This window comes from Musca vetustissima, unplaced genomic scaffold (assembly GCF_032173495.1).
Source record: "Musca vetustissima isolate MV318-11 ecotype Yass unplaced genomic scaffold, APGP_CSIRO_Mvet_v1 utg4709, whole genome shotgun sequence".
Taxonomy (NCBI): domain Eukaryota; kingdom Metazoa; phylum Arthropoda; class Insecta; order Diptera; family Muscidae; genus Musca; species Musca vetustissima.
The window spans coordinates 747,483-765,380 of NW_026888605.1; the positions used below are offsets into that span (position 1 = coordinate 747,483).

General features: G+C 34.2%; 2 protein-coding genes across 3 annotated transcripts in view; both read left to right on the plus strand.

The window, feature by feature from the left end:
- The window catches only part of LOC133336437 (protein lifeguard 1), a 307,141-nt gene that overhangs the window by 273,009 nt on the left and 16,234 nt on the right, over positions 1-17,898 (plus strand). The window lies entirely within an intron of this gene.
- Positions 6,467-16,640, plus strand: LOC133336476 (facilitated trehalose transporter Tret1). Its single transcript, XM_061544775.1, has 5 exons — positions 6,467-6,775; positions 6,885-7,079; positions 15,257-15,405; positions 15,555-15,714; positions 15,796-16,640. Exons 1-5 carry the CDS (start codon positions 6,490-6,492, stop codon positions 16,638-16,640), a joined length of 1,635 nt encoding a protein of 544 aa, XP_061400759.1. The 5' UTR covers positions 6,467-6,489.

The window sequence follows — 17,898 nt, forward strand, 5'->3', positions numbered from 1 at the left end:
GCAGGGATGATACTGGATTACACGGAGGGAATATAGGCTCCATGGGACAAACCTTTTATATTTCCCTTTAAATTATTATATTATTGATTCATATTAATAAAAAATGAAAACAAATACTGATAGCAAATTTTCATATATGGTAACATTCCATTAACTGCTGAATTTATGTCCCTAATCCACCATAAATACCATAACTACATTGTTAATATTTGCCCATCGAATTTCGGTATACATCATTAAGTTTAGTTAGTCTAGACTACATTCATATACAATGGCTATGCATTTTGTTAGCCACTAAGTTTTTTTATAACGAAAAAAAATTAGCAACACTATCAAATTACAATTTCAGCTTACTTCATTACTTGATTAGCTAAATTTTTGCCAGTGACAAACACCGTTCAATTTAAAACAAAAAAAACCTCTTCCACAGCCGAAGGTCATGACATTTTATGTTGGACAACTTCATCATCATCAGTTGTGTTGTTTTACAGGAGGTCGTCCGAGCGACCTATTGATGTGCCAATATTTTTTTCCGTGAACACACATTCCTTTGCGAGTATCACTTCTATTTGCCAGTGACAGTATAAGCAACAACAACAGCACCAGAAAACATTCAATTAAAATGATTATGCAAATATTACGCCCATATTTTTCCAACAGTCGTCTAAATCGATATTAATTACAAATCAATTAGAACGGTTGTGACAAAACAACGGTACCGATATGGAGCAGGAACTACCACAACAACAACAAACGATAGATGAACACTTCGTGTTCGATTATATTAACAAGAACAACAACAAAAACAATAAAGATGAATAAAACTATTGGACTCGAGTTGTGAATTAAATGAAAGATGTCTTTGTGTGCCATAACGGTCATCAGATACCGAACAGATGATATTTGCGAGAAAAACAAATGTATAATAGGTCGTCAAGGACTCTTCAATGACACTGCAGATTTTTTTATTTCCTGTTTGATAAGAAATGTTAAATAATTTCTAGAAATTTATTAATTTATCAATCGACAGAGAGGTCTTCACTGTAACTTCGTAATGAAGCGGAGCCCCCACATAACAGTACCGGTATTTTTGGGATTTTTGGCATGTTTTTTTTTTTAACGAATTGCCTGTAATTTGGTAATTTGAGTTACCATAGGTTAGCAAATCTACCTGCCAAAAATGATCGATATCGGTCGACTTTTTAGCATAGCTCATATAATGTATCCACATTATTCGGTATTATAGTCACCCTTTTTACCAAATTGGCTTTAATTAGGTTCTTATTGGGTGTTCAATCTTCCCACCAACTATTTACCATGGCATAGTCCGCCACAGAAAAACATTTTTAATAAATATTTTCATAATTTCATTCATAGTTAATTTTTTTCCATATTATACATGTACCTCGCTTTGAATACAAATCTAAATTATTATAATCATGAGAAAGCCAAATGTAAGCATTTCATTATTATCACAACAATTTTCTTACTTCGCTCTATATAACCACAATTTGCGCTAATTTTCCCTCTCTCTTTTTAGCGACAAGAAAAAGTATACGTCACAAGGAGGTCTCCGCTTCTCCTCTTACTTGGTGGATGTTGTTATATTTTCATAACCTTTACAACTCTCAAACTATTTGGGATCTTTGTGGAATAAAACAATGACATAGCTAACATGTGACATAGCCCTAACATAAAGGCCTCGGTCGTTGTTAGGTATTTTAAACACTGCCTTTATGGTGGAGGGTTATTCTACATATTCTATTTAGGATAGTTGCACAGAACATAGTTCTGTAGTTAAGGAAGAAATTTGGGTGCAGGGGGTTGAATAAATTCTACTATATTTAACATACCTAAAAAATGTCAAACAGAAGACCTACAGTAGTCAAGTCTTCTAAAGAAGACCTGTAAAATACATGTTTAGGTATAACGTAGAATCTTCGATAGAAACTATTTATTTTACAAATCTTTCAAGCAGTGAAAGTTCCCAAGAAAAAGAGAGTCAACAGTCATTAAATATTAAACTATTAACCTTTTTTGTTATAATTAATATAAAATACGACCTAATGTACCAAAAGAACATGCACACATTTGTTTACCTAGCACGTTCACATGTAAACATCTATTACACTTTTTAAACAAACACAAACAATAGCGAAAAAGAGGCATGAGAACGAGTAAAAACAACACGACACCACCAATAACATTTCATTCGGATCCTCTTTACATTTTGAACTGAGAACCATTTGTCTTTACAGCAATATGTCTGTCTGACATTTATTATCACTGTCATCATCATCAACGGCGGCAATTACATTGGTAACAATGTTGACGAATTTATTAACGATGACGTATGACAACAACCGAACAACTTCGGTAGACATTGTTGGTGTTGTTGCTGTTGTTAAATAACACTTGACAAACGATTGATGATTGTGTTGACGATTATCAGGCAGCGATTCTATTGGCAACAAATCAAAGCCGAAGTATCAGTAACAACAACAATAAGCAATGCATTCTGTTACAACAGTAATCGGGCAACAACAATAACAACATATGATTACAGTTCATTATTAATTGTTTACATTTTGTTTTATTTATTCTTTATTATTGGCACTGTAAGAGCCATAACACCTTTTACTCTTCTCTATCAGCAAAGAAAGTGTGAGAGAGAGAGCATTGCCAAAATGTTGTGTGCGTGTGTGGCGAATTATTCTTCAGGTGTTTGTGGTTCAAATGAGAGATGAGTACATTTACTCAACCCAACGAGAACATTGATCTCTGTTATTGCGAATGTTATATTTTGTTTGTTTTTGCTGTAAAATGCTAGAGAGTGGGTGGGAGTTAGGTTGTGTTTCTCAAACAGAAGAGTAAACGAAAAAAGCAAGATAAATTTCGTGTAATATTTTCGGTTCCTGCTTATAGTTTATTTATTCATAGTCATTTGCATGTAAATGCATTGCGTGTGTCTGTCTGTCGATCTATTTGTTTGTCAACGACGAATAGGAAGGTTTGTTGTAATTTTTGCTGTCGTCGTTGTTGTTAAGAAAACGTCGCAAGAACTTTGTAAAATGAAAAGAAAATAAATAAATAAATGCCGTGAGATAATATTATTTCCTTATAATTTACAATGTAACACAAAAGTGCAACACCTATTACAAAAAGGGTTTCTAGAGGATCCTAATAGAACAAATATTCGGCCTAGGCCTATTTATGTAATATTTAAATTTTAACCATGCCTCCATTGAAATTGGATATATCGGCATGAACATGGTAGTTATCGGTTCTCGATCTGTTAGACACTCAATATAAATGTACCGGCCATTTTTCAGAATTTTTAAGGTAATAGCCACATTTATTGAAGCTTGAAAGACATCTAGGCAGAAATTGTTAATTTTATGTCCATTTTGTTACATAGGCTTCATCGAAATGTTCCGAACATGATGATCCTAGCTACGTTTACCAACCGAAGGAGCTTTTATTTGGCATTCCGAGCTACTGAAGGCTTCTACTTAGAAAATTTGCAGTAGAGGTTCATATTTTGACGTAGTTTCTATTTATATAATTTTAGCTACTAGGAGATTTTCCAACCAAAGCAATTTAATTCCTTAATGTGTAATTGTGGAGTCTTTGATGAAAAAATGGAGTCCTTAAAATTGTTCAGAATTGCTTCATGTGTTGGTTATATGGAGGATATAACTGTAACGTCCCAGCATGGGTATTTTGAAGGTTTTAGCCCATTATCAAACCGAAGATGCTGTAATTGGGCATTCCTGGTTCGTGAAGAGTAAAATACATCCACGCAAAATATTTGAAATAGAGCTTCATGTTTTGATTTATCCTCCAGATAAAGGTTCCGCCACATTTTAATAAAAGTTGACGTCCAACGGCAATTTTACAACTAAAATGCCAGACAATTTGCATTCCACTCGTTAGTAATTTTTAATAGAGGTCAGTGTTTTGTCATAATCACCCTATAAAGATCTCATTCTCTTTCGGTATGTTGTCCCGATCGACCTGAAAAAGAAGGACTAGGCTAAAACTGAGCCGAAACTCAGTTGAACTTAACGAGTTTTCTTTTTTTTTTTTTAAAGATACATGAGCTTCTACATACTTATCTTCTATAGAGAGTAGGCTCCCAGGACTTCTATAGATATATGGATATTTTACAAATAAAAGACCACCTCGAGATTATCGTAGAGGATTTGACCTATTTTAAGATAGAAGACCTTCTAATATGTTTCATAGAGATAGAAGAAATTTTTTATATATTGAAGATTATATAAATATAAGACATCGTATTGCTCTTATTTTGCTCTTTACTTTGAAGAAATAAATAGAAGACACCCGATATATCCCTTGAACTATTGACTTCTTCTGTTGGTAGAAGATCTTCTCCTTACATAGTCTTTCAAGAAGATAGAACTTCTCCCAGCAATCTTAGATGAAATGTTTCTCCTTTAGATGAAAGGCCTCTTACATAGTATATTTCTTCTGTTTTCAGAAGGTCGCCTTTGGGATATATGTCCTCCTAAAGGTCTTCTGTACACATATATGATAGTAGTGTCCGCTATTTATAAAATATTACCAATAGGGGTTCTATATAGTTAACAAATTTATTATAGGTCTTCTACAAATTGAAGACCTTTAAAAATACTCCTATAGTTAGATTTCCAACAGGCATTTCTTCTGTAAGTAAAATGCCTCTCAGACGTCTCGGGTAGTCTTCTGTAGGTATAATACCTCCTGCATGCCACCTACACACATAATAAAGGTGGAAGTAATATTTTTTTAATTTTGTATATCTATATAAAAAATAAATAAAATATTTAAATTATTTTTGCCTCCCACTGTTCGCAAAAAACGTGTAGCAGTGCCGTTCAAAATAAAATACTCTCGTTTTGTTTGTTTGGTTGTCAGTTTTGCGTTTCGTTTTTTTTTTGCTGTTCTTTGCCATGCCATTCAAGCGTCGAACTTTGCTATAAAACTAACATTTCAAAGGTTTATGTTTGTACGCCCGTCAGTTCGTCCCGCTGTACGTCAGAGCGCTGCTGTCGATGATTGCTGCCTTAGAGCCATAACAGAGCCGGAGCAGAAAGCAGAAAACAACAACAGTAGCAACAAACAGTATTGAGAATACAGTGTCAAGTTCAGTGTTGTTTAGATGGATGGATGGCCAGTTCGATGGTTGGGTTGGTTGGTGGGGTCGCTCGCTCGCTTGCTCCACTCGTTCGGTCGTTCGGTCAATATGAATAATGTAAACTGTTATCATTTGCAATTAATTTGAGACGCGGCAAACAGTAGCCAGCTAGTAGTCCGTGGTAGTAAAAGAAGGTGGCTAGACGTGGTTGTCGGGTAACAAGCCAGGCCAACAAACAACCATCCGAAGAAGAAGAAAAAAAGTACTACAACAACAAAAGAGGACAAAAACGAAAAAAATGAATTGAAATAAATTTAAAAATACAAAGTGACGACGATGTTGATTATTTATTTCTTGAAGAGTAGAATTTTATTTTTCAATTGGCGCTGATTTCCTAACGACACCCAACCAATTGAAACCCACACCAGACCGAACGTCACAAATTTTGCAAATGCAACAAATATCGAATCGAAATGTCGAATGCTGTCTGCTAGGCTAGTGGTTTGGCGGGTCGGTCGGTCGGTTGTCAGTCGTTCTGCCCATCATCGATACATGTGATTTGTTACCAGTTTTTCCATCCAAGTCTAGATTTTGCCCGGCTGTCTGTGGTCTAAATTGCCGTCTACTCTTAATGGGCAGGCAAGGCAGCACAGTGCTCTCCATTGACAAGTAAATGACGGAGCTGTGTTCCACATTCGACCATTATGGCTATACAGAGAGCCAAGAATTGAGGCTAACAATCGAATGCAGTGTGAATTGTGCAACAGTCCCACGGGAAGAGTCAACAAAGACGGTTCACTGAAAACGGACGCGGTTGGACGCGGTCAGTTAGCACAAAGGACTCGAACGTTATACGCTCGCTATCTGCTAGACGAACAACGCTCAAGGATATAACGCACAAACACGGTTGGTTTTAAATTTTAGTCTGACATCCTGCTGCCAGACACATTCGGTAATTGGTGATTTCCAATACGGCCAGGCCAGACAAATATTCGTAAAGTGAAGAATTATGCAATTTATTGTTTAACGAAAGAATACAAACACAACAACAAAAAAGTAATAAAACAAATAGGAAACGGAGAAAAAAATACCGCAATAATAACAAAAAACCCAACAATTAATTTAAATAAAAATTGAAACGTGCCTTATTGAGTTCGGTATTAGAACAGCTTTTCTGTTTATTTAAATGAAATTTGAAACAAAACAAAAAAAAATAATTAAAAAATATTAAGAAGATATTTGTACAACAACAACAACAAAATAAAACAAAGTGTACCTCACAGTATTGAAAAAAGAAATCTGATATTCCAGTAACAACAGTGTCGGTTCCACACAGTGCCTTATAGATTATGTCCTCTGATCAGTGGGAAACCATTAAATTGGAACAAAATGGCAAAAAACAAACCTCCGGCAAGATATGCTCAGGTCTGGACAGGCCTTCGAAAAAGGAAAAGAAAACGAAACCCTTAGGAGAGCGCCGCAAAGCGGTGTGGCGTCAACAATTGATGGTATTCCTGGGTAATACCGGTGTCATGGGTGCTGGCATGGCTGTGGCCCTACCATCGGTTACCCTGGGCCAGCTAACCGATGAACAGGAGGAATTTTGTCTAACCCAGGAGGAGGCCAGTTGGTTTTGTATGTATCCGAAAAACTACTTCTTTTCCCAGGGACATTTGAAGGATGTGCAATATTGACGTGTGTGTTCATGTGTATGTGTGTGTTTGTCTATCTGTTTGTTTTATAGCCTCCATCAATACAATGGCATGTCCTTTGGGCGGTTTACTGGTCGGTCTACTAATGGATCGCATTGGCCGTAAAAATACGATACTAGTCACAGATATTTGCGGTGTCCTGGGTTGGGGTCTATTGGCCACAGCCTCATTGCACAACGAACGCTCAGCGATATTTATACAAATGTTAATTGGTCGTTTTATTTCAGGTGAGTAAAGTGAAAACCTTTTAAAAAAGCACAAAACAAAACAGCAATATTTAAAATGGTTTTTTATGACGTGAGTGTATGAGATCGAATGGTCAGATGCCAGAGCTGAACTATTTTATAACATTTGGAAATGCTAATGACCCACAACAACAACTAGTAATTTTTAAATATATGTATATATTTTTATGATCCATTTGCTGGAAAGAAAATTGTTGTGGTTATTTATTTCAGTAAACATTATGGGGGTGATCCCCATGGTGTTTATCCATTTATTAGCAGTGGGTTTTATGGATTTATCGACACTTGGTGTTGGTTAAAAAATTGAATTTTCACTATATGAGAAAGTGAGATATAATTCATGGCCAAGTATTTCAATAAAATTCCATAAAATGTTATTTTTTTAAAAAAGTTCTAAGCAATTATTTGTTGGACTAGTCCGCAAATAGAAACAATTGGAATATGGTTAATTTTTAATAGGCTAAGAACTAGATGTATTATTTGTGGGGGAAGTACTAAATGTAGACCGAAATCGGCAAAAAAATTGAATAGACGTTGGTTTGAGCAATGTCTATTTATCTTCGTTTGATCATTTTTCGAATTTCATACAAGATTTACGACAAACAAATAGTACTGACCACGCAGAATTGACTGTCCTACGTTTCTGAATCGGATCAATTGACATTACCAGTTATGTTGGACACATTGGCGACCATTTGCTTAGAAGTTCTAAGTTCTAGTCTAACAATACAGTTATCAAAAATATTCCCATTTGTAATTTTAACACACCAAAAGCATTGTCTAATACAATTTCAAACAAAAATGCTACCATAATCATTTTCCGTCTGATTACAAGTGAATTAATGTGCATTATTGAAATATCAATTAAAATTGTTCATGACAAAATTCGTTATTTGAAGAACTCAAAACTGGATTTATTGTGTGAATCAACTGAGTTGATAAAAAACAACAAAACTAGTTAGATTTGTGATAGGTTGGCGGGAACCTAATTTTGCAAAAAAAAAATGTGAGTAATTTGAGTTTTATTTAATTTGTATACCCTACACCACGCCGCATAGGTACACAAGACATACAAATATTTACATTAGAGGATATAAGCTTATCCGCTCCAATTGTAATAAAATTGAACAGAGCCTATAAACCCTTTTAAAATAGTTGAAAATCTCTTCAACAGAGAGGTCTATATTCCTTATTTAGAATGGAAACTTTAAAAGAAACTGAGACCCAAATATTTTTTACAAAAAAAAAAAAATTCTAATTCTTTAGTAAAATACCTCAGGTCTTAATGTTAATTTTTTTATTGAAAAAATCTTAACTGAGGTGAAATTATTTTCTAAAGAAAAATATAATTCAATAGAATTTTTTTATAAAATTTAAGCCCGAATTGCACCTTAAAAATTTAGCTCAGACGCTTGCCTTAGGAAATATTCATAAAAATATATCTTTTATCCGATTTTTTTGTTAAAAATTGACTCAGAAGCTGAGACACGATTTTTTGTTATACCAAAAATATTTACTTTTATAAAGCCTCAGTAGCTGGGAGCAATTTTTTCTATAGAAAAAATTGAGTCCCGAATTTTCCTATAAAAATTGTTTCAGAGGATAAGTCAAAAACGAAATATTCATAAATACAAGTGGTTTTTTATATAAAAAAAAATCTGTCTCTGAAAAAACTTCCCAGAAACTGTGACAGGATTTTTTTTATTAAAGAATATTATAAATATTATATATATTATATATAAGAATATTATTATAAAGCAAGGCCTCTGGATTTTTTCTGTAGAGAAAAATTGAAAAAAATCAATTTCCTCTTTTTTTTACAAAATTAGAAGCTGAGAACAATTTTTTGTAAAAAATATTCTCAGGGGAATCCGATTTTTTCTAAAAAAATCTTCAGAAACGTTGACTTTATTTTTAAAGAGAGAAATGAAGGAATCGGAGGTTGTAGAAGTTTAGTATAAAAAATTGGCCCATACATTAAGAATTTCAGCGCATTTATAGGATGATTGCACATTCTTTCATCTCGTCTATAGAGATTCTCCTCACCCAGTCTATAGAGACCCCCAGCAGCTCGTCTACAGAGACTCCCTTCACCTTTTCTATTCAGACTCCTTAAAGCCTGCCTTCAGCTCGTGCAGACACCTTTAGTCGGTATTTAAGAATTCCTTCAGTTCGTTGACATATGCCTTCAACACCCTAAGACCTCTAGTTTTACTCTATTGAACCAAAATCCCGCACGTAATATCTCATCAATAAATAATTATTTCCTTAATATCTTCAAACGGTTCCATGCCTTTCATATGTTTATCGTTATAGCTTCTTCCAGGAAAATAAAAATAAAATCAAAAGAATTTTTTACCATGGTTACTATTTTTATTTGTTTATTTATAAAATAAAACACAAAATTGACAAATAAAAGAACTAAAATACGAAACTTTATTGTTTACCATGTTTGGTATGGATTGGCACGAAAGAAATGAATCCAAACCCATAAAACCATTCTCTTTTCGGTCATGTAATCTATGAGCCACCGGAGCTGTAAATTGGACGATGGTATAAACCAAATAAAAGGAATGTTGTTTATTTGGACAGGACAGTCATAAAGTCGATGGAACCATAATAAATGACAATAACATATTAACAGTATAAATCATGGTACAATTATATAGGAGGTGATGCAAATGTGGTATACCCATTTGTTTTTAGATTGCCAAATTTTTATTTTTTATCCGATTAAATTGAAAATTTACACTTAACATGCTACATGTGTTGTCTTTCCATGTATCAATTTGAAAATAATATTATTCTAACAATTTAAGAGATATTTGAGAAAATATTTGAAATCCCATAAAAAGTGATTTTAAAAAAAGTGCAGGTAATGTGGTATACCACATGATGTTGATGTGGTATAGTATAATTTTCACTTCCAATTGATATCTTATATAATTTATTGTTTTTAATGAATGCGAATTAGCTCGAGATTTATGTCTGTTAAGATTTTTAACGGATACGTTGAGTGCAACTTTAATTTTTATTATATAATAATGTCTAAACATGGCAATATTTAATTTTTGTATGGAGAAGTTGTTAAAACTCATAGCCTTTGTTTTTCATCCTTGTGATTCATGGTAGACTCTCGTAGAGTACAAATGCTTCACATAGTAATGAGATTTTGTCTAGTGCTGGCCTTTTTTCATGCAGAACCAAGGTATACCACATTACCTACACTTGTGTTTACTGAAAAAATGTCCAGTTTTTTTCCAAATTGGCGATTATGTGGTGCAATTGCGCATATTATTTGATTTTTAGTTCATACTGATTATTTTAATGCTTTAGTAATAACGATTAAAGTACATCCGTAAAACAAAAAATTATTTTAAACTTCAACCGAAAAAAAGTCAATTTCATGAAAAATTTTATTTTTGGTACTGATTCTCAACGTGATTTAAATAAATTAAACAGGTCATTGCTATCTTATTTTTTTGAGAACAGCAAACTATAACATGTTTCAGTTATTCTAAAATGTTCAGTTTACAGAAAAAGTGACTATACCACATTACCAACCTATACCACATTTGCATCACTTCCACTAAAAGGTAACAGCAAATCCCAGCTGATTTGATTCCAACGTAATACTAGTGTCAATATGAATTTGAAAAATTATGTTTTTAAAAATCACCCAACTTTCCTGGGAACGCATAAAATTTGAAATTGTTCTTTATTAACACTAGATTGCCGAAGGCAGTCATTTTGACCGTTTTTCAATTTCAAGTACAAAAACAATTGTGTATATTATGACCCAGCTTTTTAAAATTTGGTGACTTTTTGTACCACATAGAACTACGTTTATTAATCACAGTAGCTGCTTCTTCCCCTCTTTCATTCCCCGTATTCACATGTGCTATACCTATATTGCCTAAAAGCGGTCATTTTGACCTTTTGTGAAATATTAAATAATCAAACTACTTTTATTATTGTATAAAGTAAATTTCTTATATGACCAGATCAGAACAACAACATCGAAACCCGTTTGCTACTCTAGAAACACAAACGAACATACAAATCGGGAAAAATAAATTTTATATTTCCAGTCGATTTCACTCTTAGAGTAAAGACTTCCTCTTTTTCGAACATTTTGTTCGCGCTCTTATTTTTCAAAAGGGGAAACTCGAGAGCCCTACCACCAAAAACAAATAATAACAACGTTTTGTGTGATTGTAAATAATGTAAAAAATATTAAAAATTAGTTAAAAAAAATTTCTTTACACAATAAAATTTTTTTTCAGAATGAGGTCATTTTGACCGATTTTAGGCAATATAGGTATATACAAAATTCCCGTCTTTCTAGTGTTAATGTGCTCCCGTATTCAATTTACTCAATCTGCCTGCTGGGAAAGTTTGAGGAAGCAACTCTTTCTTGAAGGAATTACTCGCTATTCCCAGCATTTTCATATGTGTTACACATATATATGGCAATGGCTCACTTATAGGAAAGATGTGGAAGCGATAGGAATATAATTTTGATAGATTTTCATTGATGTTTTTCAAATTTTATTTTGAGGATTCGAAAATATTTCATTTTCAAAATAAAAATAATTTGATGATAATCTGTTTGTTTGTTTACATTTTTCTGTCAAATGAGTTGACACTAGTAGAACTTACAACAACAAATTTCCATGTGGTTGTTGTATCCTTTTTTGTACAACAACACTTGCTGTTACCTTTTATTATTATACCATGAGTATAAATCAAAGTATAAATAATAATTGCTGCTAACAAACTGGATTCCGAAAAAAGTTTTTTAGTTTTTTTAATACATTTTCTAAAATTAGTCTTAATTTCAATATTGTTCTTATTATTTAATTCTATTTTGATACATTTAACTGGAAAACTTCAACAAAATTCGCATTTCCTTTCAAAACATCTATTTTAAAGATATCATCATCATATCAAGCCCCCTAAATGACACATATTTGTGTTTATTTATTTGAAGTTTAAATTCCCAGAATTTTGTGAAATTGTAGTACCTACTCCAGTGTTGTTACAATTTTTTTCTTGAAACAATGTTTGAAATAAAATATTTACTCAAAAACTTGGAATGAAGTGGTGGTGTAGGGTAACCGGCCAGTCATTAAGTATTGGCATGACAATTACTTGCAATTTTCATAACTCATTGCAAATAATAGCAAATAATAAATAGTTCTATAACAAATAATCTATCCGATAGTTAACGACACTCTTAACAAACGAAAAAAATTGCAGTAATGGAAAAATGTAAACAATGACGTTTGCGATGAGAGACAGAGACCTTGTTGACAAATGCTTTCATTTATCTACCAGCTGTTAGTGGCTAGCTAAACAATTGCTGTCATATTGCCCGGCATGTTTCGATAAATAACAAAATTATTGTTTGAAGTGAAGATTTGCAATGTTATTATTTGACAACCTGTAGTACTCTGTGCTAATTTTTTCTGACATGACATGCAAATTGACCGATAAGATTACGATAATAGGGAAATAACAATTAGATCTTCATGTTGGTCCAATAGTGATAGATAGGAGGTCAGACAAATGACAACAAAAAACAAAAACAATTTCATAGACGCCACTAATATCTGACAAGATATCTATGGAAAATTTTCGTAGAAGAAGAGTTCAAGGTCTTCTATCTGTAGAAGACTCTAGATGGGTTTCCTACCTCACAGTATTAAGACTTGGATATTGGCAGAGGCCTTGCAAAAAATAGATACAGACACGACTAAATAACAAAATTATATATCTTCCGTATATAACTTCGTCGGATTTCATGTATAGATTGAATTGTAGATATCATTCCTTGAATGTCTTCTATACGTAGCTGATACATTAGGGCCCTCTATCTTATGACTTATAAAAAGGTCCTCTATCCACAAAACGGCCTGTAAAAGATAATGGAACTATAGAAAGTCATACATCTTCATCATCAATTTGTGAAGACAAAAATTGAAACGAAAATAAGGAGACAGAATTACAATCGTCATCATTATTGGCACCAAACATGACTATCCTCCGGCTGTTCCTCGTTTTACCAAAAATTTACTCTGGGTTGTGTGTCCAGCAACTTTTAACGCAGTAAATAAGTCAAAGAAGACAAGAATTAAAGATATTATTGTCTTCTTGCAAGTTAGGCTTAAATAAAACTTCCAAATATATAATATTTTCATCAAATTTCTCGGGTGACCGAGTTGCATTTTTTATTCTTTTTTTCCTCTTGGGACATAGGTTTTTCATAAAGCTTTGCCTTTTTACTCGATTAGTCCATGTGTATGTTTCGTTATTGCTGTCCAGAAACAATGCCTCATTGAAAATATTTTTCCACAACTGTAAAAAGTATTCAATGCTTAAGAGACCTATGGAAACTCTTGTAACAATACAATTTCAATCAAAGACCCTCTGTGTACATAAGGCCCGGCAGACTTTCTGTCCGAATGATTCACAAAAGCCCTTCAGAAGCTATTATATATAAAGATAATGTAGAAAAGGATATTATCCTTATAAAAATATATGTATAAGTTCATCTAAAAAAGGCTTGTGAAGAATTTCTATTCCAAAAAAGACCTGTGTGAAATAGTTTTGTTGGAGGACTTATTTCTGTATATATAAGGTTTTATGTGCCCTGAAGAATTAAGTAAAATCTTCTATTCATAGAATATCTTCTGATCACGGAAGACCTCTGATCGCATATGTCTCAAAGGACTTCAATCCATAGAAAAATATATCTAGGAGACTTTTTAGCTGTATACCAAATGTCCTGCAGAAATATATCTTTAAAGGAAGGTACTCTATACATAAAATAAATATATAAAGTGATCTATAGAAGTTTGTGAACGATCTATACCCCATAGAGCCCCTGCGAAGACCGACATACGATTTTCTATATCCCGAAAAATTGTGGAAGGCCTTACATTCGCATCTGTAGAAGTTCTCCTTATTTTATTATTATATTATTATATACTCGATTAGCTCTTATGTTGGTTTCGTTAGTGTTTTATACCAGCTAAGTAGATGATTGGTCTGCTGTAGACTGTCCTAAGTAATAGGACTGACATCTATCGTGGCTTAGAAACAAAGTCTCCTTCAGTTTAGTGCAGTGGTTGATATCATTGCTCATTTTAGTGATGCATTTCTCATCTAGTTGGCTTTATCTCTTGTTATTTTATGTTATCCTCATGTGTTGATATTAATTTCGAGGTTGGTTATTAGAATGTCAGGGTATTTCATTTTAGAGTGGAATGTAAACCGCTTTTTACAAATATTTGTAATTACTTGGAAAAAATTTCCTCATCCCTTGTTAGGAATTGGATTCTTGTTCATAGCATCGATCAGACTAAGACTTAGGATAACACAAGACAGGAATGATAGAAGATAGCTTCATCCGGATGAAAATGGCAACAATATGTAAGCAAGGTTCACAACCTCTGCACAAAATTGAAGCAATCGTTGTTTCTAGGCAACAATATATGGTAGCATCAGCAGGTAGGACAGGCTACAGCAGACAAATAAAAAATAATGGGATAAAAAAATAATCGAATGAAATGGCGATGCTATGTAGAAGCCTAAAGTTTGAAAGCCCAAAGCTTCCAAGGGAGAAAAAACCCGGCCTTCGGCGTACTCCACCACTCAGTGTAGCTAAGAAGCGTAAGGTGCGTAGACAAACCAAAGTAGTTCAAAGCTTTTACCAAACTTTAGTCTGATCCAAGCATTGAACAAAAAATAAATTCTTAAGAGGCTCCATGAACTTATCACGACCACCTTCCAATTACTAAAGATTCGATTATCTTTACCTTTTCTAATTGATTTTCTTAGCTTATAAGTAACCTGAATGCCTAACGTATACACAAAAATGCATAGAAAATGAACAAATAAGGTTCCACGTGTCCGATATTCAATCAAAAAATATAAAAAATTAACTTTTTACAAAACCCACACAATACTATTTTTAATATTTCTTTATAAGTAACTTGTATGCCTACCGTATACACAAAAATGCATAGAAAATGAACAAATAAGGTTCCACTTGTCCGATATTCAATCAAAAAATATAAAAAATTAACTTTTTTCAAAACCCACACAATACTATAATATTTCTTTTTAAATACATTTTGTTTACTTGCTTCCAGGTATTATGATTGGTTTGTGCGTCTCTCCGGTCGGTGTTTATTCGGCTGAAATCAGTCTTCCCCGTATACGAGGACGTCTAATATTAGGCACTTCAATCGGTTTGGCAGCTGGCATACTATTTATGTATGTTCTCGGATATTTTATACGGGTAGGTATGAGGTGGCGCAAATAGCGGGAGAGTGAAAGTGATCTTGACTTTTAATTGATAATGTTGACTGATATAACAACAACTACAACAACACTTGTATTTTCCCATTTTATTCCACTTTCGATTCGAAAAAACTACTGAACGAACAGAATGATTGGCAGCTAATATCGATCATATCCACTGTACATCAAATAATCTCAACGTTGTGTGTTCTACCGATGCCGGAAACGCCAAGTTGGCTAATGCAAAATGGTTACACCGAAAAGGCCAGGCGATCGCTGAAATATTTCAGGGGCCTAAATAAAAATGGTGAGTCAGTCGAATGAAAATTGAAATTGTTTTATTGAATATGTAAATTTTATTTTTTGTTTCGTTTTTTGCACCCCCTAGATGTTTCATATTGTGAAGAATTTGAAAATGAATTGAATCAAATCAAACGAACCTCGGAACAAAGCCGTACCACGGCCCAAAGCGAATCTCTGTGGCAGGCTGTGAAAGCACCCGAAGTCTATAAACCTCTGCTGCTAATGATCGGCTTCTTTGCCTTTCAACAGTGTTCGGGTGTTGTGGTGGTCGTGGTATTTGCCGTTCAAATTGCCACCCGGGCTGGCGTAACCATTGATCCGGTGCTGTGCGCGGTAATGGTTGGTGTGGCCCGCATTATTACCACCTTCTTTATGAGCACAATTTTCGAGAAATGGGGCCGCAAACCGGCTGGTATTATTTCGGCTGGCGGTATGACGGTGTGTATGTTACTCTTGGCTGCCTCGGGCTGGTTTCCCGAACAGTTTGCCAAAGTGCCGCCAGTACCGGTCGTTTGCATCGTCCTACATATAGTCTTCTCCACAATGGGTCTGTTGACTCTGCCCTTCTTTATGATCTCTGAGGTGTTTCCGCAACGGGTACGAGGCAGTGCTTCGGGATTTTCCGTCAGCTTCGGTTTGATTATCTCATTTGCTGTCATTAAAATCTATCCCACCATGGAGGCGGGAATGGGTACGGCAAATGTATTTGCTTTCTATGGAGCAGTATCGGCGATAGCAGTGCCTTTTATATGTTTCCTGATACCGGAGACAAGGGGTCGTACTCTGCTTGAAATTGAGGAATATTTCAAGACGGGACGAATGCCAACGGCCAGTGAAGTAATAATCTTACGTAAGGCCAGCAGAGATCCAGTGAATGGAAATAATGGTGATGATGATGAGTGCAAAGAATCATTTCTCAAAAGCACCTAGAAGTGTCGAAATATATTCCGATGGACGAAGTATGTTCGATGCTTGATTAAGTACTTAATACGAATTTGGATTCCAAAGAGTTCATGCAACAACCGCAACAACAACAACAACCAACGAGAAACTGTAGTCTGTGATTTTTACAATTTGATTTTGTTCAAAACGCATTCATTACTATGTATCTATGTAATATATAAGTATGTATGTATGTATGTAGTGGTGATAAATGTTCGTACTTAAACACAAATACACACACAAACAAAGAAATGTATTATAATAATAATAATAAAGAGAAATAAATGTTTTTTAGTATTTAAGTAGAGATATGTGGCTAAATCTGCTTCTTTTTTTAACTGCGGACCGGACCCCTGGAAAATCGAACATCAGCGACTGATATTTTGAGCACCGATAATTATGACTTATAAAACTTCAACAAGACTAGTTAGAAGGAATGCATTAAAAAATCGACAACATTTTCAATGTCCGTAAGGTACTCTATTCATATAATCAATAATATCGGAGCAAGAGCAGAGTAGGTGCTGTACAAAGTCACTTTGAATAATTGTGATATCTGGCAGTGGATGAATCATGAATCCAATGTATGCCTCGAATCACAATTTACACGATGAACAAACTTTTTGCAGACAGGTTAAGTATTTTATTTTAGGCCATCGAAGGCGACTACAACATAGCTTTATTGAACCTCTGATATCTGCGATAAGTTAAAAATCATGAAAAAGTCCTCAAGTCTCTCGCCAGCAGAACTTGTGGGACCTACAAATAAATCTAGTTGATCTTTTATGAAACGATGGATCGATCTGGGTCAGTTATGCTGTGCCAGTGTGATCCATGACATGAAGACATATTCAAACTTGTCGGAACGCTGCTTTGTGAACTGGAACAGGTGGCTCCATCTACACGACGAGACGAAAATTCTTATGTCAGGGTAGCAAAATGTGTGTGTGTTTTAGATCAAAATGTATATCGATCATGTCTGAATAGTATACCAATTGATGCAGATTCGGATGCCATGAATGAATATGGAGTGGATTTCGGGTTCTAATTCAAGGGGATGAGGAAAAATTCTTTCAGTGTGGTTGTCGAATATTGGCAAAGAAGAGGCCGATAATCTCTCTAGTATCCGAAACCCCATGACAATGTAATGAACAACCCCAGCATCAAAATCAAAAAATGAAGATAAGACAAAATAGGAATGACAGGAGATAGCGTCATCCAGAGGAGAATGGTAACACTAACTAAG